This window comes from Agelaius phoeniceus, chromosome 1 (genome assembly GCF_051311805.1).
Source record: "Agelaius phoeniceus isolate bAgePho1 chromosome 1, bAgePho1.hap1, whole genome shotgun sequence".
NCBI lineage: Eukaryota > Metazoa > Chordata > Aves > Passeriformes > Icteridae > Agelaius > Agelaius phoeniceus.
In genome coordinates this window covers 143548615-143572338 of record NC_135265.1, presented here as the reverse complement: position 1 = coordinate 143572338, position 23724 = coordinate 143548615, and the positions used below count along the sequence as shown (strand labels likewise).

General features: G+C 41.4%; 1 protein-coding gene across 16 annotated transcripts in view; it reads left to right on the top strand.

Moving 5' to 3' along the window:
- MTSS1 (MTSS I-BAR domain containing 1) overlaps positions 1–23724 on the top strand; it is a 126063-nt gene that overhangs the window by 5620 nt on the left and 96719 nt on the right. For all 16 annotated transcript variants that reach the window (XM_077188801.1, XM_077188794.1, XM_077188868.1 and 13 more), the window contains 2 exons: positions 11486–11547; positions 14277–14350. In XM_077188801.1, the coding sequence (XP_077044916.1) occupies positions 11486–11547; positions 14277–14350 (136 nt within the window). The remainder of the gene's footprint in view (positions 1–11485; positions 11548–14276; positions 14351–23724) is intronic.

The following is a 23724-nucleotide window of genomic DNA, read 5'->3' as shown; positions in this document are numbered from 1 at the left end:
GGTGGCCACATGAAGGATTGAGAGTTATTTGTTTGGTAGCCCTGTTTGCTTACAAGGGATGGCCTTGTGATATTCACACAAATAATATAAACTGAGGAAAAAATATTTGATGGAACAAATAGAACTGCTGAGACAGTTACTGCAGCAAGTACAGCTGCAAGTCCTCTGTGTGTGTTAGTCCAAGGAACAGCACGCATGTACCAGAGAACCTGGGCAAATTTATTTTACCGTGACATGTCCTAGTGCAACAGCTCTTCCCCAGCTGTGCTTTATTTGAAGCTTGAGATCTCTGTGGAGATTAGGAATGTTCAGTTGGATGATTTTAAGGGTTAGTTTCAATCCAGCTGTTAAGGATGATAACTACTGTAAGGAAAAACAAATGTGTCATGCACTGGGACTGGCACTGTTTAACATCTTTATTGGTGACATTGACAGTGGGATTGAGTGTTCCCTCAGCAGGTTTGATGATGTCTCCCAGCTGGGTGGTGCAGTCACCGTGCTGGAGGGGAGCAATGCCATCCAGAGGGACTTTGACAGATTTAAGAGGTGGGGCTGTGTGAGCCAGGGAGACCTTATTGCAACTTGAGTACCAAAAGGGGTCTGCAAGAGAGATGGAGAAGGGCTTTTGACAAGGGCATGTAGTGACAGGACAAGAGAGAATGGCTTCAATCAAGAGGGCAGGGTTAGATTAGGTACAAGAATTTTTTTACTGTGTGTTGAGAACAGATTTTCCAGAGAAGTTGTGGTTGCCTCTCCCTGGATCAGTTCAAGGGCAGGTTGGATGGAGCCCTGAGCAACCTGGTCTAGTGGATGGGGTTAGAGCAGATGATCTGTAAGGCCCTTCCAACCCAAAGCACTCTGTGATTTTCTGTGCAACAGACAGGTAGGTCCAGGCTTGGAGAGGAAGCACACCTGCCATGTATGCACTGGCATGCCCCTTTTACAGCAGTCTTTAGGACAAATATCTCTTTCAAACCTAGCAAACTGGTGTTTCTTCCCCTTCACAAGAAGTCTGAAATGAGTTAATTTGGAACTTTTCTTCCCATATATTTTGTTCCTCTAGGTTTTACCACCAAGGCATTTGGAGCATAGCTGGCTGCTCTGATTTCTTATCCCTCTGCCTCCCAACAACCTGCTTGCTCAGGCAGTTGGTTTGTGTACACTGAAATTCTTGCCTTTTCCAAGCAGCTGCAGTATCTTTCTGTGAACATCTCAGAGGGGGAGGGGTTGACATGCAGCAAAGGCTGAAAGATGGTGCAAGAAGAGAGCCTCTGCATGCCTGCCCAGACACTGAGGTTCAAGCAACAGGGCAGAGCTGGGAACATACTTAGTCACAAGTAGTTTATTTTTTAGGGACACATGCTTTCTTGATCCAAATACTCTTGTGTGAGTGTTAACAATTTATACAACTGTTGAACATTTGCTACATAAGTGTGTACTGGGCTGGCTTATCCTGTGACATACCCAGAACAAGGATTTTTAATATCTCCTGAGAGTTCTCCTTTCGGACCTGGCAGGATGCCAAGAGCTACACAATAAGGTTTGTGAGGTTCTGAGTGTGGAAGGAGTTGTGCAGTGCTGCATGAAACACAATTGACTGAACAAATGTTGGAGAACAAGAAGTCTGTGTAATTATGGGCTTAGTGCTGGTTAATACCTAACAGAGGGTGATATTCATTGGAGGTTGCTGCTTCCTACCTGAGATCTGAGTGTGCATGAACTGAACCCAAATCTTTGTTATAAAATACGTGAGAAGCTAATTTTATTTTTTTAAGGACAGAAGTTGCAAGAGTTGATGGAGTATACTTGTGAATCTGTAAACAGCATCTTCTGTAGCATAGTAGTCTATGTGTTTTCAACTTCTGAAGAACATTTTTAAGGTTCATGGTCTACCCAAAGACAGTTGATCTTGAAGATAAGCAGGGAGCAAAATAGGAACTATATCTAAGAAGGCTTTTTGGTTTACTTCAGAGTGTGCAAAGATGAGTACAGAGAAGTTTGAGTCAGTATCATAAAGAGGCTACCCTTCAGAATAAGGTAGTCTCTTTAGGCTACATATATAGAAATGCCTTTTCCTCTTCAAGGGTACATTTTCAATTTGAAAATTATTTCTGCCTTGATACTGTAAGGTGCAAAGCACTGCTTTGTTTGCTGGGATCTATGCTGACCTTTCAGGACATTGATTGACTTCTCCTGCTGGGCTGAGATACCTTGAATGCCAAGATGTTTGGAAGGATTGGAGACAGAATGTCTGGTAGCTTTGTGGCTAAGACCATAGCAGCTTTCATCTTCAAAGTGCTCTCTGGGTGACTTGGCTCCAAAGAATGGCTCCCATTTTACAGAAAGGCAAGCTATGGCTGCAGGTTTAGTGACTTCTACTCCCTCCCCCTAGGACAAGAAGAAATTGGGTGCATCTACAACATGGAGTTAATGAGGGAATGTTGTTTAAGCTCCCAGTATAATGGGTTTCTATCTTCATGTACACACTACTTTGTTTTTACTGATTGAGACGTGTTGCTGCTCACCCCTGTGATAACCCGATGCTTGCAGGCAGAAGAGATGACATCTAAAGATGACTGATAAATTCTCAACAGAAGTGTCCTGAACTCCTCTCCTGGAACTGAAACTACAAGACCTCTCTCCATTTTTAGTGGGGAAGCCTGACTGGAACATCTTAACCATAAGCTGGTTGATCATGAGGAATTTGTGTCTTGTGGGGTTTTCTGTGAGCTCTGTACTTTTTACTCTTCTGGTCAACAACCATAAGTGATATGTAGTTGATTTGAATTCTAGGATGGTAGCTGGAGTACAGTCATCCTTTAACACACCATTCTTGCAGGAATGAGCTTGTGTTGTGTGTAAAATGCTGCTGATGAGTGTTTAACTAGAGATACTTGGTTGATAGTACAGAAAGATTCACATTTGTTCTCATTCTTTCTTCCACATAAACTGCCATCATACTTCTCACCCAAGCATGAGATATATATTTTTTTTTGCCACAAAAGTCACATGTGTGCTTTGTAATTTCTCTGAAGCCACCTCTATAGAGACATAATTTCAAATTTTTTGTTAATAAAGCTTTTTTTGGGATGTCTCCTAACAATACCATCCATGAGCAAACCACATGGATGCTCATTGTCCATGAGCAAACCAAGGGTCTAATTTGGAGCTTGAGAGGGATTATTTATCTTCTCATGAGTAAAATGGAAAGAGAGTAGCCTGCATTAAGCATATACCTGCACTTCACTGTCTGTCATGAGACAAAGGTCAATAAGCATTAAAAATGTGGGCACCTGGCTGCTGCCTTTCTCCCAGTAGGTACTTTCCTGGTCAACTCAAGTGCTTGTTAGTAGTTTGAGTCCTGGAGGTTGTTATGACTGCTTGTGGGATGGAGATTGTGTTGAGTGGATGGTCAGAAATTAGGGTTTCTGCTTGCTTGGAAAGAAAGAAGTGATGAGACCCCAGTGGTGTTGGTGACATTACCAACACTGTTGGCTTGAGGCTGTTCTGTGTAGGTATTAACTTGACTGACTGCCTCCTGATATTTTAATTATCTTCATTTTGGTCCAGCTGAAATATTGTGGGTTTAGAAAATAGCTGCTGAGTATGTAGAGTGGCCACTTAATGATTGAGTGGATGAAAGGCGGTATTGATGAGTCTCTGAGGAGAAGTCTGCTATTCAGGCTTGCAGACTTGTTCAGACCTGCAGTGAAGATTGTGGAACTAAATGCTTCCTCTGGAAGACTACTTAATGTCCAGCTTTTTTCATGTGGCATGGGATAAAAGGTCTCTAGATGCTGTGGCTAGTTGTTTCCCACCACCCCCTTGTCTTTTGAATAACTTCCTATGTTTAGAGAAGGAGAGACTATATGTTTATGCCTGATGTATTTTCTCACAGTATGAGTCTAACTTTTGTTTGCTAATTACACAATCTTGGATTTAAACCATGAAGTAGCTGCTTTGGAGCTGAGTTTCTTCATGTTATAAACCATGAAACTGAACTGTGGACAGTACAGATTTGAGGTGGTCCCTGTTGACATAGAAGGAGGCTCATGAGTGGGATTTGTAAGCCAGGATAAGTTTTCACAGGTCCTTGCTGTACTACTACTAGATTGGAGTCACAGCCATAAAGCAACTGGTATCCTGCACTGGGGATGTTTAAGCATGGGCTAACGCACTGCAGGCATTATTACAATACAAATTAAAGACTCCAGAGCTCTGGCAACAGAACGGTACCAGACTTAGGTTCCCTCTCCCCCTTTAAATGGTTAGTGAGATCTAATATAAATGTTTTTTTGCTCTTGCAAAGTAGTGCTGCACTTCAATGCTTCTGCTAAGGGAACTGGGCATTCTTTAGAGCTCTTCAGGTGGTTTGAGAATGTAGAAAATATGGGTATCTGTGGTGTTGCTGTTGTTTGGGTTTTTTACCCCAGTGGTGTGAATAGCCTTTTCTGGATTTTACTGACTGGATTTTAGTCTTGATTTTTTTCATGTCATTATCTGTTTTCTTCATTGTTCTAATTGTACTATTTAAACTAAAAACTAAACAGTTTTGAAAATATTTAATGTGTGGTTCTGTGATACGTAGAAGAAGTACCCAGTTGACAGGTTTTTTTAATAGCGTATGAGATGTTTTCAGCAGCATTTTGTTGCACAATTTTCAATGTTCTGATAATGTATGTCCTTGAAAAGCAAAGCTTGGCATGCCTGTTTATTCTATGCATGGTGAGGGAAACTAGTTTCTAATCCTGCCATTCGCTAAACAAGAGGCAGAAATAATGAAAGTAAAGGTATGGATACAAGACTGTGATTTACCCCTGCTTTCTTTCCTGAAGGGTAGTTACTGCTTAAATGACATCTTTATGTGCTTTTACTTTCACCTACATGCACTATAATCACTCAGACCCTGAGTCTGTACCTGCCTGCTCTGTTCAGTGATGTGTGTGTTCAGCTCTTGCTGTGAGATCCTGTGAAGTTCATGTCTTTTGCTGTTGGTGCCTTTTCACTCCTGGCCCAGCACAAGCTGAGAGTCCCTTTTGCTGATGGAGCTCAAACTTCCCCTATGCCTGGCAATACCTTCAGCTTAGAAAGACAGATGAGACTTTGAATTCAGCTGGTCCCTTTCCTTGTCTTGTGGCAGTATTTCTGCAAGACCTCTACACAAATGTGTTACTCTTCCTGAAAGAGGTCTAGTGAAAGGAAGCTGCCTGACCTTTTAGAGTTGCATGTTACCTGGTCTTATAGTTGAATGGGTTGTGCAATCTGAAACTTCTCTGCTGAAGCCAAACTGATTGTTTCTTGTTCTGCACCACTGGAAAAGAGATGATGGACAGCATCAGGGATGCTCTTGAAATCAGTATTGGGACTTGCTGCTGAGTTCTTGTTCTGAATATAAGAAATAGGCAGTAGATAGGGTAGATTTAGATTGGACACAAATTGCTTTAATTTACAGTGAAGGTGGTGAGACAGTGGAGAAGGTCACCCAGAAAAGTTGTGGATTCTCCATCATTGGAAGTGTTCATGTTCAGTCTGGATGTGGCTGAGAACAACCTTATCTAGTAAAAGATATTCCTGCTCCTGGCAGGGGGCTTGGACTAAATGGTCATTAAATGTCCCTTCTAACTTAAGCTATTCTGTGAATGTGTGTATTTGAAAATCAAAGGAGTAATGGAATAGATTTTGTGTACATCTCTATGTCATAAAGAATGAAGTTTCTCTTGCCAGCAAAATTCCTGTTTCAGTGTATAGAAAGATTTGAGACTTTAGATGCAGCTTAGGAACATTCATGAGACTCACTCTTGATGCTTTTCAGAGTAGAAAGAGGGAAAGCCACCAAGCAGAGTTTTTTGGATGGAAAAGAGCAATTCTGAACTTCAGGCAAGACGATGCTGATTCTGTTCACCCCTTTATGTTGCAAGACCTTTTGTGACTTGTTAAGGGTCTGGGCAGTCCTGTCCGTGAGTCGTGGACTTGTTTAAATGAGTGGATTGTACAGAGGAGGATGTGCTAGTGTTTGGTAGCAATTTTTGACTTCTGACTTCTGCAGTTATGGCTGGCCAAGTGCTTTTTCACCCAATTGACTATTAATTCTTCTAGAAAAGAGGTAAAACTTCCAGTGCCAAATATTACCTGAGAAGGGAAACTGCCTCTCAAATGTTGTGTCTTCCAATGTGTTGAGACATCTGTGGCTGTAACCATTGTTTTTCCCTTTTTTTCCCTTTTTTTAAAATTTAATTTTTCCCCCTCCTTCTTTTTCTTTCAGACTGTTATTGTTTTCCTGTGCTCTTCCCCTCCACTCTTTCCTGGTTTTGTCTGTTAAAGGACTCTGGAAAAGTGGTAGTGTCTATGTGCAAACCTTATTTGCTGATTGCCATTTGTTATGTGTAACATCTGTGACCTTGTGTGGTGTTTAGCACAATAAAGTCTCTTTGCTACTTGGAGGTAGTGTATTGAATGCCACAGAAATGAGACATTCATAATAATCCTTGTGATTCTGTTATCTGGTAAAATTATAAAAAGAAATCTTTTGTTTCCAGCATGATTTACTTTATAGGGGTGGGAGGTCACATGCACAAGCCAAGTTAAAATTTTTGTTCCAAAACCAGATCTATGGCATTTGGATGTATTACTAGGGCGTGGAGCTCTGTAACACTGTTGTGTGTTTGGGACTCAACTTTTTAGCTTATCATAGCTGAACAACAACACTGAGGTGGAGAAGTTCTTACTCCTGTGGCCTGTGCAGTTGTTTTCTTTTCCATTTCATTGAAGTCTTACAGTTAGTCATTGTTAGTACTTTCCTGGAAGGCATGCAGCTCCTGGTTTGATAACCCCTGAGATAAAACCAAGGCACTGCTGTCTCCTGGTTCCTCTCTCTGTTACCTCTCTAGCTGAAACAGCCAGAATTGGGTTCTGGATTTGCTTTACTGAAGAGCACCTCCCTGGCTCTTTCCCCCTGCCCCAGAAGTTTAGATGGGTTTTTGCTGTGAACAAGATTCCAAACTGTTACTGCTGCCGTTGTACTTGATGTGTCAGCAAGAGCTGGTAATAGGGCTGCAAAGCCTTTCTGATAAATGAAAGCACTTAAAACAACACTGTCAAAGGTTTTTTGAAGATGGAGTGAGTCTTGTATGTGGGAATTGGGGTGCAAGGAAATAAATTAATAAAGTAAGCATCTTTTTGCCTAATGGGAAAAAAAGAATCATAACTTCTTGGCAGAAAGAGTGAGAGAACATTTTAAAACTGTCAAGACTGCTGATACTTAAGTTGTAATCTTAGATACAGCAATCTGGGTTCCTGTTCGTGCCTTTAGATGTCATCAATAACAGTTTCAGTAAATATCCTTTGCTGCAAGTCTATCCTTCCTTTTTTGAGAAATCATTGAGTTTCTCATATGTGTCTCTTGTCATCCTGGTGTGGGATCACTGGCCTGAAAGGTAGGGGAAAAGTATCATCCAGAAATCTTTTGTAGAGTTGTGTTTATGTAGAGGGGTTGTGCTGGTTCACCAAAATATAAAAATTTCCACCCAAGGCTTAAATTCTTTTTCCCAAGCTGCATCTTGGTGATAATTTCCTGCTCTTCTGTGGTGTGGAGGGCTGATCTTGGCCAGCTACTTTTTATCTCTCCTTCCTCAATGGGATAGGGGAGAAAATCATACCAAAAAGCTCAATGATTGAGATAGAGGCACAGAAATCACTTACTAGTATTGTTATGAGCAAACCAGACAGGGTGGAGAAGATGAAATTTATTGCCAGTTAAAATAGATGGGAATGGTGAGGAAGGTGGACAAAAATGGAGACATCTGCCCATGTCCATGGGGTCTGGGTGTCAGGTGGGATTTCACTGAATGATGATGGCTCATCCTTTTCCCCCTGGCAGTGTGGGAGCTGTGGCTTTGGAGGGCTCTGCCCAGGTCTGGGTGTTTGTCTGGCACTCCCAGACGCACTCGCTGTCCCTGGGGGAAGTTGTTTCATGTCCCTGATTGCGGAGGGACAGGCACGGGGCGCCGGGTGTTTCTCAGCCCTGAGGCTGAAAGGTGTTCCCGTGTTTGCCCTGCCTGTGTTTGGCTCAGATTAGCTGGAGCTGGGCTGTGGGATCAGGTGACTAATCACCTATAAGCCCACTAATTAAGCAATGGGGTAGGATAATGGCATGCTGCAGCTTTCTGGTGACATGCTGGGTGACATGCTGAGCTCTGCTGAGCAGCTCCAGGGGCCTTGGTGCCATGGAGTGTCATATGGCAGTGGGAAACACCCATGCCATGCAGGACAGGTCAAATTTCTTCCTTCAATAACTAAGATAATATTGGGCACAAAGTTATTTTGGGGGAAATAGTCCTTGGATTAATCCTTTAACAATTTAAAAGAAAATTATTTAAACAAACCCTCACTGTAATCGATCCTTGGCTTAATCCTTGAGGAGCTAAATGGGAATTTGTGACCCAGGATCCTGCAGTGGCTCTTCCCTAAGCGTGGCTGCACCTGGGGGAGGCCTCCTGCTTTCACAGATAACACCAGGCTTGAGTAACCCTGACATTTAAAAAGGGAAAAATTAGTTTCTTTATCAGCCAGCTGAAATTGGAAATTGCAGAGGGAGCAGAGGAAGCTCTGGGAGAGGCAGCATTAAAAATAGCGTGTTATTATTCTTCAGATGAGGCTTTATGTCGCAAAAGCGTGTCATGGACAAAGACATCAAATTCCACCTGCTGTTTCTTTGTGTTTAAATTGAGAAAGTAATACATGTTGAATCAAGGATGTGTATTTTTCACCACTGTTAACATTTCTCTTGACACTGCTTTGACAACAGCAAGAGCAGTTGCTGGAGGTGAGACACAGCAGGGCTGCCGTGCTCAGGAAGAGGTCTTGGGGAAGGAGTTGCTGGCCTGGGCACTGACACTGTGCAGATTTACAGCATTTGATTCCTGCCATCTCCTTAGTTTGTCCCCACAGGCATCACTTACATGGCTTTCTTGCTTCCTAGCTGCTGGAGTTGGGATAAACCCCTGGTTATTTGGTCTTGTAAAGTGGTGGCAGGTGTTGAGCACTTTTACTGTAGGTAGGAATGAAGGGGGTTTCAGTTTCAGCAGGGATGTGGTGGTGGAAATGTTCTTTGGAAAAACTGAAAGGAATGATGCAGTTTAGTGTGAGACTTCATGATCTGAGGGAGAGATGAGCTTGTGGATGTGGCTCCAGCAGGGAAAAGTGAGAGCAAATTATTCTGGAAGCCAGATGAAGTACATGCCTCTTACTTTCAGCTGAGTGTGAAACCAAGATATGGCAAGCTGAGTAAATAATACAGGACTTCATATCTCCAATGTAAAACTGCTGGAAGGTTTTCTTCAAAAATGCAAAAACAAGCAAAAAAAAGAACTCCAACAAAATCCACCAGCGAAGGTATTAATTCAGTGACATTTAAAAGCCCCAAAAGCTCAATTTTTCTACTGTCTGAAATGAGATCAGATGCTCATTGCCACTATATAAGGCAATGAGGTAAAGAAACCGCATTGATTTTAACCAAACAAATACAGCAAACAATTAAACAAAGTGGGCTCTTACCGGTTACTTGAGCAGCCTTGGTTTGAGGAAAACGGCATTTTTATAGGCAAGAACTAAATAGTTGTGGAAATGTTTGACTTCTCCAAATTTGCTTTCCAGACTAACCAAAAGTAAAAAAAAAGGGGGGGTTTCTTCCTGAGCTGTGTTTTGATAGGAACAAGCTTGCTTGGGAAGCAGCTAAACACAGGGCTGCTTGTGTCAATCTCCTCCATGCCATCAGGTGTGTTTAGCTGGATAATACACCAGGGAGATGGAAACATAATCGGGCTGCTTTGGTATCCTCTGCTTGCCGGCTTGCATTCTGCTGCAGAATCCTGTAAAGCCTTGGGCGTGCTGGTGATTGTCAGGGCTCCTGGCATGCACATGCATAATGCATGCACGGGTGCAGGTGACACTGAGAGACAGGGTTCAGAGTAGGGATTGCAGGAAGACTAATAGGTTTAAGGAAATAGCATTTTTTTGCCTCTTTTAAATAATCGGGTTTCTTTCATTTTTAAAATGTCTGACAGTTTTTTGCTTAGCACAAAGCACTTTATATTCTAGGTCTTGCCACCCAGACAACTGCTATTTTCTCTTCCACTTTGTGTATTTGCCATCGGCTCTGTCATGTGTAGGGTATAACAAGGTTTTATGAACACCTGCTTTGCATTGTTTGGGGGCTTTTCCCTTTCTTTTTTCCTCTTTGCAAAAACTCCACAAGCTTTGCTGAGAAGCAGAGTACCAGTAGGCTTCCAAGCAGGTGTCTGGGAGCTGCCTTGCCAGACTGTACTGAGGAGCTGGAATTTGTCTGACAGCTTTTGGGGAAGGACCTGTCTTTGCCCTGAAAACAAAACACTGTCTCTCATGGCAGTGGATTTTGGTTTACTTACAAAAATCAGACCAGTTTATAAGGGTGGATTGAGTTTGCTACAAGCAACTGCACTTTTCTTGCAACCTCTTCCAGTCAGAGCTGGGGTAATGTTAGCCTTGAGGATCTGCCTTATCTGGGTTTTATTGTGTTGTTGCTCTGGTAACAGCAGGTCTTATACCTTTATTAAAGGAAGCAGGGATATTTTATTTTACTCTCTAGACTCCAATCAAAGGGAAATGTTGAGGTTTCTTTCTACCATTTCTACCACATTTTTGCTGTTAGCAGAAAATTTGTACTTGCTCTGCAGAGAACAATTTTTTGTTTTAAATTTGGCAAATAAAGATCAGGACTTGCAAGAATACTTTGTGTTCATATTCTAAGTAAAACTTTGGGTTTTAATCCAATCTTTAAAAATGGGGGAAATTCTATAGGAGACTTGAAGTCAGGAAGAAATAAACCTTATTAAGCACTTTGTATACACTCAGTGCCATGCTGTTTTATCAGCTTCAATTCAGAAATTGTCTCCAAGGCTTTTGACTGTTTTGGAAACAGGTCTTGCAGTGACAAGGTAGCTGTTGGGAAAGCTGATTGTCTTGAGCTGTCACTATGCTTTTCTGTGTGCAATTACAGAGTTATATTGAGGCAGTGCTTGAAGTGGTGTCTTAGTCAAGTCACACTTTATTGTACAGGCTCTAAACCTGGAAAAAAACACAGATGATCACTTGGTAAAGAAGAACAATTCTGATGCTGCCTTTGGTTTTGTGAGCCTCTCTGTACATGCTGTTGTGGTATACTAGTGCCCTGCTTTGAATGGGCTTGGTTTTTGCTCTATCCATCCAAAGGAAGGCATTTCTTTTTGCTGCTTCAGTTGAAATCCCTCTTGCCCAGTGTTTCTATTCAGAAAATTGTAAAGCCTCATCAGAGGACTACTGTTTCATCTGGATTTAGAAGCAGTTGATTTTGGTGTTCATGGATTTAGTACAGTTTTAGTTATTGTTTTACATCCAGTTAATTTGATCTATAGTCTTAAAATCAAAATGCTCAAATCAAGTGTTCATTGTTGTGTTTTGTTTTTTGTTGCAGGGAAGTTATCCAGTATGGGAAGATTTTATAAATAAAGCTGGGAAACTGCAGTCTCAGCTTCGGTAAGTTTTATGTTACACAGTCAAGATCTCCTACAGTTCCTTGGATGTGCAAACATTAAGATTAAACACAGCTTTTGCAAGGATAATTTTCTAAGCATGTCCTAGTAAAATTGTGCATATTTCTTAGTCAACACCTGCATGTAAATTTTTAAATACTACTACTGGTATTTTAACATATTTAGGAAAATTCAAAATATGCCACCAACTATACATAATAAATATAAAATGAACTAAATTTGATGGACATTGATGAAAAATTGGAAAGAGTTTACTGTTGTTTAGTGAATACACATTTGGAATTAGGTCTATGTTACCCTTTTTATTAGTGTAGAGTACAAAGGGGTTATGTGGGAAGAGGGCTCAAAATATTAAAAAATCTTTGGTAGCCTTAACAGCATTTTCTTCTGACTTGAAAATGAAGATAATTGCTTTGCTGGATCATACATTGGTGATTATTAAAACCTAAGGATTTGGGGTATACTTTGAAAATGACATTCTGGATTTTTTGATATATGGCAGAAGTATCACACTCAGACCAATTCTACCTCTAGAATTCATTCATTTGTAAATTTGTTTCTGCTGATACAAATACAAGCTCCATTTCCTCACAACTCTCCCTAAACCACAATCTCCTCTCTGTTCTGCAGAGCACCAGTTTTTTTCCCCAGCAGCTGTGGTGGTAACAGGTTATTGGCAGTCTGGTTTGTGGTTCTGTGTTGCATTATGAACCATTTCCCAGAGAAGCTGGGGGTTTGCTTCATTTCCCCTAAACAGCTGGAATATGCTGTTCTGCTACACTGTGCCTAATGTGCCACACTTGCATGTGTTTTTTTTCCTTTTCCAGCAATCATGTCACAGTGAGTAATGGAAGATGTAGAGGAAGTAGAGAAAGAGGAAAAATGGAGAACTTTCCTAGCATTTTGTACTCTCCAAACACAGGCCTTCTGGGATGGCATGAGGCACAGTTTTGTTTATTTCCCAGTCCTGTGCTGTTGCATTCTGTCAGTGCAGTGCTACAGGAACATGCAAGCAGGCAGCTTGAAAGCCTGTGTTCGAGGATTTGCTGTTTGTTTCTAGCAAATGTGAGCCTTTTACTGCTGTTTCATTTCTGTGTGCTCTGATAAAGGACAGCAGATGCCATTTGAGCTGGAGCCAGATCTTTCTGGATCTTGTTACTGGGGAAATGGAACTTTGTTATTAGCAATATAATTAATAATTAACAACATAGTACATGAATAACAGGGTGACCCACAAGTTTGGAAGATGAACATCACAAACAGTGTTAAGGAAAATTTTAGAAAAGATTTTCTGGTTCCAGGGCCCAATATTGCTAGCTAGCTGTCAGGGTGGGGGGTTTGCCCTCCCTTTAATCTCCTGGGCATGTGGAGAGTCCTTATGCATTTGCTTGGTCCTGTCATGCCTGGGGTGGTTTTTTCTGTGTGTGTTCAAATCTTTTGTGCTGTCAGTAGGCCATTTACCACACTACCAGTTATGTCCTCTGTACCTTGAGCATATTTGGAGTGAGACTTGCATAAAATCTGACCTAATTAAGCAGTCCTGTGGTCTTTCTGGCTGAGGATCAGCTTCCCTGCAGGTCTGCTGGGTTTTTTGAGGCTACCAAGGAGCTCTTGAAACAAAGTGAATGTGATAGTCCCTGTTCTGGATTTTGCTTGAAAAGGCTGACTGACACCACCAGGAGAGAAAATCAGAGTTACTGTTAGAAAAGATGTGCAGAAACAGAACCATGAGGTAACTGTGGAGAGGGCACAATTGTAGAGCCCTGGCCTACTTTCTCTTTAATTGGGTCAACCAGACTATAAACCTTCAGAAATTGGGACTGACCTGAGGTGTTCAGGGCTCTGGGGCATGCTTATCTAGAACAAACGTGTCTGGAAATGGTAACTCACGTTTGCTGTCCCCTTGAACAGATCTGTCCAGCACAGTCTGGGGGTGCTTTCCATACGTGGAGGGAGATTGGGCTAGGGAGGTTGACACTTTGGATTGTGAAGTCTGAGGTTGCTGCTGTACCTCTCAGGAAGGGTCCTGCTTGGAGGAACACTAGATCAGAAAGGGGTTTTGGTAATTTTGGGGGTTTGGAGGTTGGTGGTTTTTTGTGGGTTTGAGTTTTGTTTTTTTCTTGAAATGGAGGGGGTTTTTTTCTTCTTCTTTTCCCACTTTTCCATTTGTCCAAGAACTCCAGACCAGTCTGATTTCCAAAAAATTTTCTGTTTCAAGGGATGCTCATGCTCCCCACGTGAAAAATGCAGGCAATTGTTTGGCTAGGATCCTAGATAAAAAGAAGTTCCTGCATGTTTATTCTTAAAATATGCATGCTCCCTGAAAATAGCAGTGGCTATAATTTGTTCACTAATGGGTGAAGTATAATGTGTGTTAGATTTGTTTTTCATGTTTGACTGCTTAATATTAGTTCTTCAGAGGAAATCAGCTAGAAGGAGGGTGGCTGTGCTCTTTTGAAACAGCACCTGTCCTGTGCAATTCTCAGCATGGAATTAGCGTGGCTGCCTCCAAGTCCATAGTGCTAACACAAAGCAAGGAAGGGATTAAGAAATGAAGGAGGGAAAAGGCTAAGTTCAGATATAAAAGAGCATACTTTTTGTGGCCTCTGCAAGTTCACAGTGTTATTCTTTATAAGCCTAAATGTTTTTGGCAGTAATTAAATAGGCATCAATGAGACACTGCTAATGTTTTGTTATCTGTATGCATTTCAGGACTACAGTAGTAGCAGCTGCTGCCTTTTTGGATGCCTTTCAGAAAGTGGCTGACATGGCTACTAATACACGTGGTAAGCAGATGTGTCAATATTGAGTTTAACAGAATGCTGTGTGGTTTATACCATTTGTAGTAATAAAAAGAAGTCTTGTTACATTGACAAGCAGATCTGTGAGACATCTGTTAGATGGACTTGCACTTTGAAAAAGTGGCACGTGAAAAAGGAAGTTGTCTTTACTGAAAAAAAATGCTGGAAACCTGTAATTTAAATGTGTCATCAATCATGTGAACACTTCTTAATTACCATTTGAATTATACGTTGATGAATAATATTTTAGAAAGCAAGATTTACAGAAATCTGTATTCACTAACGCCTCTGTACCTTGTGGAAATGTAAAAGGCTTGATACTCAGCTGGAATAAATAACTGTGGGGCTGCTGGAGACAGAGCAGACTGGCTGATGCTATGGCCTTCAGGGTCTGCCAGTAATGATGACAGTGACCTGTACTTAGATCTGTGAGCAAAGACTTTGTTTGTGATTCCCCTTTAAGTCTGATGTTCTTGGTCAAACTGAGTTTTCCTGGGCTGTGGGCTTCTCTGGGTAGCAGTCTCAGCTTATTGGTGAGTATGGAGAGCCAGAATAGTGCAGCTGGCATTCTTTCCAGCCTGCTGAGTTGGAAGGAGACAAAAGGCTGCTTCTCTCTGATGCTGGATGCCCAGTGACCAAGGCACCATGTGCAGATGTCCCTGCAGTGGTGTAGGGCATTCCCCATGGTCACTGTCCTTGGACTGCTGCTGAAGAGTAAATCCAGAGTGCAGATAAATCACTGCTGAGGGAGCAGCTCTTGGTCACCTCTAACCCTAAAGGTTTTGTGGCATTTTTTAAAATCCTAATGTGCTGTTGGGATTTGACTTGGAGAGTAAGAAAGTAATATTGCTGACATGAAGGGTGTTCATTCCCATTAGCAGAGTGCAAGCTCAGTCAGACTTCCTTTACCTCTGGCTTACAGGAGGAGTGGCAGCTGCTGGAGTGAGTTCCAAGTCAGAATGACAAGAGGGAAAAATACTTCTTTTTCCTGTCTAAAGCTAATATTTACATTCTGATAAGAAGATCCTCATTATATGCATACCTACTGTAAATTAGAGGTAATCTACTCACATAAAATAATAAACATGACTGAAAGTGGAATAAACTAAGGAAGAACTTCACTTGGATTTCTAACATGTCCTTCCTTCAAGCATGTTCTCTTTCTTCTGTTCTCCCCAAGGGGAAACAAAGTCAGTGACCAAAATCCTTGAGACTTGTCTTCTAGCTATGCTGGCAGGCTTATAGGACTTTCATTGAGATACCAGAATGACTGAAACTTTTCCCACTCTCAAACAAAAATGGCTTGTGTGGGTTTTTGAAGGCTATTTTGCACTTTCTGCTGTGTCGTGTCTTGTCTCTTATCTCTTCGAACACATCCTTTACAAAAGGAGCTCTGTGAATCCAGGCATGCCAAATTTGTATAGCTCCTCTGTTCTGTCTTCTGCCTTTTCTGACTGAAAGGATAGAAGGGAATTTTGGTTTTATTTTTAGAAAGTGATGTTCTGGGCAATGAATCAAAACTCCAAGTTAGCTGCTGGTTGTGATCTGCCACCCAACCCAAGTTCCATTTGTGCCCATTCAAGTTTATCTCTGAGGTTGCACCTTGCTCCTTTAACAAATACTGATCATTCTGCCTTGCTGTGGACAAGGATAAACACCTGTCCCCACGGAAGGTGATTGCAAAAATCCCTATGACTTATGAGGGCACAGTTCAATAAAAACATATTTTGCTATCAGTTTAAGGACTTCTATTCCAAAACTGAAACAGAAAAACTTAATATTTTTTTCTCTGATATGGGAATTTTAGCAGGTTCTCAGTTTTCCCTTTGAGTGGTTACCTAAAGTGAAAAATCCTTTCTTAAATTTTCCCTGTTACTTACCCAGTATTTAAAATTATGTATCTGATTGTCTAATCAAACATCTGGCTGTGTTCCACCCTGTTTAGAGGGTTAACAGATAAACCAAAGTTTACAGTTAACAGATTAACCAAAGTGAGACCAAGTCATGTTCAGCTGCTGGGGATAAATGAGACTTGAGTAGCACTTCCCATGACAAAGGCAGGGAGGTTGGTATATTTTACATCATGAGGCTGGTTTATCATTGCATGAGCCAAATGCTTCTTCTGGGAACTAACTGTGTATGGAAATGCTGGAGCAGGTGCCTGCTCTGGAGGGACAGTGTTAGTTCCTTGTAGGATGACTGAAGTGTTGTGAAGCTGGTGCTGCCTTTAATTTGTAATTGCTTGTAGTTCTACAGAAAGTGGCCTGTTATTTTAAGACTCATTGATCTAGCTGATGAAAGTGTTTTATCAGTCAACAGAAGAACTCTGGCTACTCTTTAATCTGTTTGCAGCAGCATTAGCTTTGAAAGAAGAAAAAGTGTTTGCCTGGATATACATGTGCATACACATGCAAGGGGAGACACTCTCCTTTCAGTCACCAAGTGTTCAAGAATGAGAGCTTATTTCCATCATTGCCAGTCCCTGTTCCAACTGGTAGCCTTACCTTGTGTGCCATTACTGCTGTTCCCAAGCACTGTCTTTGCTCTTCTGGTGCATTGTTCTCTCCAAGCATTTACTTCCTTCTAATCCTGCAGTGGTAGCAATGTTAATCTTCACGTTCCCATCTGGAGCTCAGAAGGCATAATTGGAGCTCTGCCTGTGGTCAAACCTGATTGGATGAGTCAGATAACCTGTACTTTGCTGTATTTTTTTCTCTTGGTAGCTTCTGAAGTAGGAAAAGCCCTGAACGTGAAGTACCTGATGTTTTGTGGTGACTCAATACACAAATTAATTCCCAACCAGCTCATTTCAGCTTTTGCTTCCCCCTTTGCTGTCTCTCCATTTTGATGTGCATCAACCCAAAGTTGTCTCTTTTTTCCTCAGTTTCGTTTCCTTGGTTCAATGCTTTGATTTTAGCCTGACAAGGGAAAACACAGGGAAATGAGTTCTGATGCATGTATCACCAAAATGTTAGATTTCTGTGGGTCTGGTCATCTGAATCATCATTTGAGTGGGGGAGATTGTTAAGTTATGTTGCTAATTTAAAGTAATGCTAGCTGTATAGCAGTGTGTGTTGTTTTTGCTGGCATCAGAGATTTTTGAAAACAAAATTCCTTCAGATGTTTTGATTTTTGAGCTCTGACAAAATAGAGACATCTATGTAGCAGTTTTTGTTGCTCAAGCTGCATCTGTTTGGCATACAGCCCAGCAGAACTTGGTAGTCTGCAGTGAATCTGTATTATCTCTCACTATGATTATTAAAGAGAATGCTTACAAAATATTAAATGAATGAGGTGCTTCAGGGTACCTTTAAATCCTTAATATGCCTTAAATAGTGTAATAATAACTCTTGAATACCTTAAAAGTGAAGTTTCCTTTTGGGGAGATGTATGCTCATGAGTTTTAGTTCAGACTTTTTTAACATGGCTTATTTCTTTCAATATTTGAGATTCTGAATGTTTTTACCTGCATCAATTCTAACTGAAGCATGGAAGACATTTAAATCTAATTTAATTTAATTTCTGTTTACCTGATTATTTGTGCAATAAAAATATATTCCCTTGTGAAGACAAGAACAGTGCATCACAAATACTGTGTTTATATGTGATATATGTTCAAGTTGGCTTTCAACAGTTTGTAAAAGGGTGTGTGTAAATTGCTTTGCTTTTTGTATGCTAGTCTTCTTCTGCCTCTGCTGCATTTGAATGTCCTTTGTAGATAAGTACTAGAGCTCAGGAACTTGAAAAAGTAGGTGTGAAAAGTGACTATCCTCCTTGTGTTATGAGGGAGATTAATGTGAAGATATGCACACTTCTTATATATCCACTTAATTCACCATCAGCAGCTTCCCAATAAAACCTTGCCCCAATCTTGCCTACCTGCACAGGTGTAAATTAAAATTTATGGAAAGATGATCAAAAAGCTTTGATTTACTCAAGCTTAAAATTGATCTTCAAAGTCAGGTTGTTAATGAGGCAGCTGATACTCAAGTCTTGTGGTTTTTTGTTTTTCATTCATATTGAAGGGTTTTGCATATACATAGGTGTGCTTGATATTAGCAGATTAGTTAAATCACTTCAAGAGGGTGTCAGTGTATCACACAGCTTTCTCTGGCCAGCTGGATTCCATGCATTGTAATGCTGTTTGAAGTTCCCTCTTGGCAAGTGCTACTAGAGGTATGTTTTCCCTGCCTTTGGTAATTCTGACATCTAGTATGTTTTCCATCTCTTTCATTTTACAGATGTCTGAGAGGATTTTAAGGCAATGCAGTGTTGCAGGACATTCCACTTGAGTAGGAGACCCTTTCTGCTGCACTGAGGGTTTTGAGATCAGGGAGGACATTGTGGGTAGTCAGCCAGCTACCAAGGGGCACTGAGTAGATTTGGAAGCAAAACTCAGTCTGTGTCTGCATGGCATGCAGCAGCAGCAGGGACCAAAATCAGCACAGTAATTTTAATGTTACCCTTTCGAGGGGCCGGATATATCAGTGTGGAAGAAGTGCTACATTCAAGTGCCTGCACTTTTTTCAGGCCTCATTAAATTTCAATAGCACACAAAAATGTAAATATGGTTTAACACTTTTACTTATAAAATTAAATTTGATTAATATTTGTGAGTGTCTATGTCAGGTAGCTCTTCTGTGGCACTACTCAGTGACTGCTCTTCATGTTTAATAAGGCTGCTTAAAATAGTACCTTTGCTGCAGATTGGTGTTCCTGGACAGACTCTGCATCCTTGTTGTTCCAGGTAGTGTGTAAGTACCCCTTCAGACACCCTTAGTCTGGGTGATCCATTGTTATTTTGGCCAGGATCTGTATTGTATGTACTGAAGTGGTTTCCCAAGGTGCCAGGCTGCACAAAGTGTTGCAGGGCTGGAATTATCTGTGAGCTCCCAAGTGAGTGTGCTTAGGCATGCTGAACCAGGAGCTCACTGCAAATATGGCAGAGTGTGAGCCAAGGTAGGGGTAGGGTCTTGGTGCTACAGCAAAATGTAATGGACAGTACTGAAGGGTGTTTTCTATTGATTTATTTATTTTCATGAGGGGAAAAAAAAAGATGGAACAGAAGTGAAGGCTAGGGAGGAGAAAGACATCACAATCTACAGCAATAGACATACAGCTGTATAACATTTCTGAAATGGACTGGTTTGCTCCTGGCTATGGACTGGGGAGATGGGATGGTGATCTGTGCCTAATTTCAGAGTGAAAACAAAGCTGGTCACAAGAGGAAAGGCATTCTCATTGTCCCATTCCTTCGTCTGACTCCTCTTTAATTTCAGATATTCATACTCAAATAGCAAAACCTTTGTTTGAGCTTCCTGTCAGTTAAGATAAGACTGTCATAAGTACTTATTGTCCTGTGGAGTCTTTGAAGAAAAATAATACAGTCCAGACTTTTCCTTTGTGGATTTTCATATATAAAATAATCAGGAAGAAAAGTATTTAAATGAGCCATTCAGTCTTCCATTATGTTTTCATGAAGATGTTGCAAAATGCAGGACCAAAATCAGAATCACTGGCAGATAATTTTGAAGCTGGATGCATATTACATATCTGTTGTGTTTGGAGAAATGGGACTTGGATATTCTGCTTAACAACAGCTAAAACTACAAATCACAAGGCCATGTTGTGTTACTCACTGTTTCTGTGTTCTCACCTCTCTCTAGACCAGTAGCAAATGTCAGTCCGTGTTTGTCACCAAGTGTGTCATCCTGAGAAATCTACTTCTGATGTGAGCCCCTTTGGCTGGAGCAGACAGAATGGAGTGAACATCTAAAATGCTCAAACACAAGAGAAATGGTTTGGTTATTAATAACTAGATTTTATACTTAGGGCTGGAAAGGGCTGCACTGCAGGTAAAACATTGCCATTGTCTTTTCTTTGGAGAAGTGCAGGCACTGCAGCTTAAAAAAATATTACTTATTTATGCCTTATTTTTTTCCTCGAGGTCAAGACAAAATCTAGCTCAGGGTCATTGACAACATTTGTGCTGATTTATCCTTACCTAAGGAGTAATATTCAGGGCAAAAGAGAAAAATAATTGCTATAATAACTTACATAGTCAGATGTCCCTTTGTAAAGTGCAGAGAGTGACACAGGAGTGGAGTTTGCATTTGCCTTACAACCCAGTATTTTTTTTGAGCTTGCTGAGGTGCTGAGAGACTGAAATGTTGGTAGGAAAAGGTGTAAAGCCACCAGGTGATTGTGTGTGCTAAACAGAAAATTTGAATCCAAGACCAGCTTCTCTGAGGGGGGGGAAAAAAAAGGGCGAGGGAGGAAGAAGCAAACAAACTTCTTTAGTACCTTGTCCAAGAAGTGGGCTGGTGTGTTAAGATAGCAGTGGCTGGACTTTTTTCACATGATTGAATGTAAGTCTGCTCACTGTCATCTGAATTGGAAATCATTGGGAGTGTGGGGAGGGGGAACAGCTCAGAGTTAATTTTTCATATACTTGGTTGTGGTTCTTTCTCCTTACTTATACAGCTGTGTTGCTTTTAGGAGGGTGGAATATCAGATCCTGGTTTTTCTGCAGGCTTGGGATGGATGGATTGATTGTTGTTTCCAGCTACATGATGAATTTATATCTCTGTGGGCATCTTCACACAGAGCACCTACACTTCAGTAACTAAATACTGGTTTTGTAGCTGTAAAGAATTTTCTCAGTCTTGGCAACAGAACCAAACTTTTAATGTCTTAATCATCCAGTTTGGGAAGTAATGAGGATAAACTGTAAGTGGCTTTAGGATTTCCTTCAGATGATTTATTAGTTTAGATGCAAAAGCATCCTTTTGATGATGGGATGTGGATTTGAAAGTGGAGGCTGAGGTTTTGGTTGGTGGTTGATTTTCCCAGTGTAGCACGTTTCTGTGGTGGGAGATCCCCTTTCAGGCTAATTCAAGCAGCCTTTTGATGTGATAAATTACTAGTTGGCACATAGTTACAATCCTGTAGTAATCACAACAAGGGAGTTGTTGCAGCTCTTATTTATTTTTAATCTGTCACCAGCTGGGTAACAAAGGTAGCTGAAGATCTGCTCTCATAGAGTTTTATTTAGTATCTTTTTTTATTTGCCATACGAGAGAAAGGGAAGTTCTGTGTCATGGGAAGAGAATTAGAAAATCAGTTCAGACTAAGCAAGGTTTCTGTGAGGTAGGGTAGTGCTTCTTGCCTCATGTACCTTGCCCATAACAATCTGTGGAGGCTGCGGAGCAGTTGCTGAGCTTCTGTGCCCTTGTGCTTTGTCCCTCACAGCTGCCTGGAAATGCAGGTTTGGGGGTTGTCCTTTTCTTGGTCACCTCAGTGGTGGCTTCCTAGAAGACATGTTGGTGAAGTATCAGGTTTGGTGCTGTCAGCTGGCTTCTTGCAAACTCTCCAGACCTGGGGGTGTGAGTGTGACCAGAGTCCTGCAGTTCACCTCACTGCACCCCAGTCCACCTGTCCTAAAACCACTTGTGAAGTTCCTTTGTATCAGCAAGGCAGTTTGTGCAAAGGCTGTGATATAAAATGTGTGCTTTCACTTGGGGTGTCTTCTCCAATTCCCTCAGTCTATTCCTATCCTGGCTGTACAGAAACTGTGTTTGTTTCTAATGACATGAGGGAGCTATACAAAAAGTGAAATTACAAGCTGCAGCAGACTAATTGTGAGTGGAGCGTCCATAACAATGGACTCCATCTAATCATTAACAAAAGCAGTAACAAAAGTCATTTTCTGAAGCAGCAGTGACATTTGCATTGTCTAACAGGTTTTTTTTTGCTCTCCATAATTCAGGCTGCCTCCCAGAAGGATGCTCTTCCACACATTTTCGTAGGTGTCAGGCCCGTAGATCGTATGTGTTCACTCTGTGTGTGTCCATGCAAACGAGTGTGCTGCTGCCAGGTGATTTACTCTGTGATATGATTCATCTCATGTTTGCATACCTGCTGCTTCTTGGGAAGCAGTGCATGTTCATGGTAATAATGAGGTCTTGCTTAAAAATAGACCAGCTTCCTTCATTTTCTTGTCCTTCTGTTTGCTTGATGATTTGTCGGCTGTTGCCAGCACAAATGTTTGTCCCTGTTGCTGTGCAAGCTGTTCACCCCTTCCCTCCTCCCTTCATGTTAGTTTTTTTCAGTGAAGCACTTCCCTGCTCTTTTCTTCCCTGGTTGATGTAGTAAAACCTGCCCTGTTCAGGCTTACAGGCTCATTTAGAAAGGTGAGGAAGAGTCCCCACTGGTTGTTGAATTTCAGTAGAAAATTCAGTTCTGCCTGGAACAAGAAGTGAATTGTGCTGTGTGTCTTCCTCTTCCACCCCCACGCACGATGGAGTCCAACCTGTAGAACTACTTCTGAAAAGTTAGAATAATATTACCTCACTGTTTCATTTCAGGGCTCAGAGTCCTCCCTCTTGTCTTTGTGCTTTCTACAACAGTTTTTTTTGTACAAATTTATCTGTGACCTGCCTTCTATTCAGGTTGTTTTTTTGGACAGGGTGGAGAAGGAAAGGAAGATGGGCTATTTCCAAAGAAGCCCTGGGTTGTGACCTGACAGTACTTCCTGTAAAACGTTTGGACTGTCTGTACTTGCATACATGCTTAAATCTTCCTACTGCTTTGCAATTAGTGCTTGTTTTATTGTTTTCAACGTGGGCTTCTTGCATGTAAAAATGAGTACGTTTTCCAGTCTAATGAAGCCACTGAAAAATGCTACCACCTTTCCAGCATCCATCCCAACTCAAGCTTTGTGGAAACCACTTCAAAACTAGGAGCAGTGGCAATTGTGTGCGTGGGCACATTCATCTGCAGTGTCGTGGGGTAGAAGAGGTCTGAGTTTGTACAATCAGCCCCTGCAATTGTTGTGAAATTCTCCTCTCCCGCAGCATTTATTACTATGTAAAATTGAAATCTGCATGATTTCCTGCTGTGAGCGCCTGTGCCGAGGGACTGGTTTCTATAGTAACTAATATCAAGGAGCTGGCTGGGACTTTAGTTTGGAGCAGTATTTGAGCCTGTTCTGCAGCTCAATGCAGCCCTGTGCGAGTACTTGATGGATGACAAGCAAGCAAGCAGGTTTGTGGCTGCCATTACTACAGCAGTGGTGCTGTGCACCTCGGTGTGTACACTGAGGGCTAAAAATAGGCATTTTGCAAAATGGAGCTGGAGGTGAGGAGGGGGGATGTCTTTTTCTCTAGCACCACTCCCCTGCCTTGGCAGAGCTGCCAGATGGAAGCACTGAAGAATACATAAATGAGTGTTTGTCCTGGAGTCACTTCAGCCCACCCTGAAGTGAAAGATATGCCTGGGAACTGGGTTCATTTTCTCTCAAGAGTAACAGCCATTGGTATTGCCATTACTCTGTTTTGAAGCAGAGCTGGTGTTTGTTC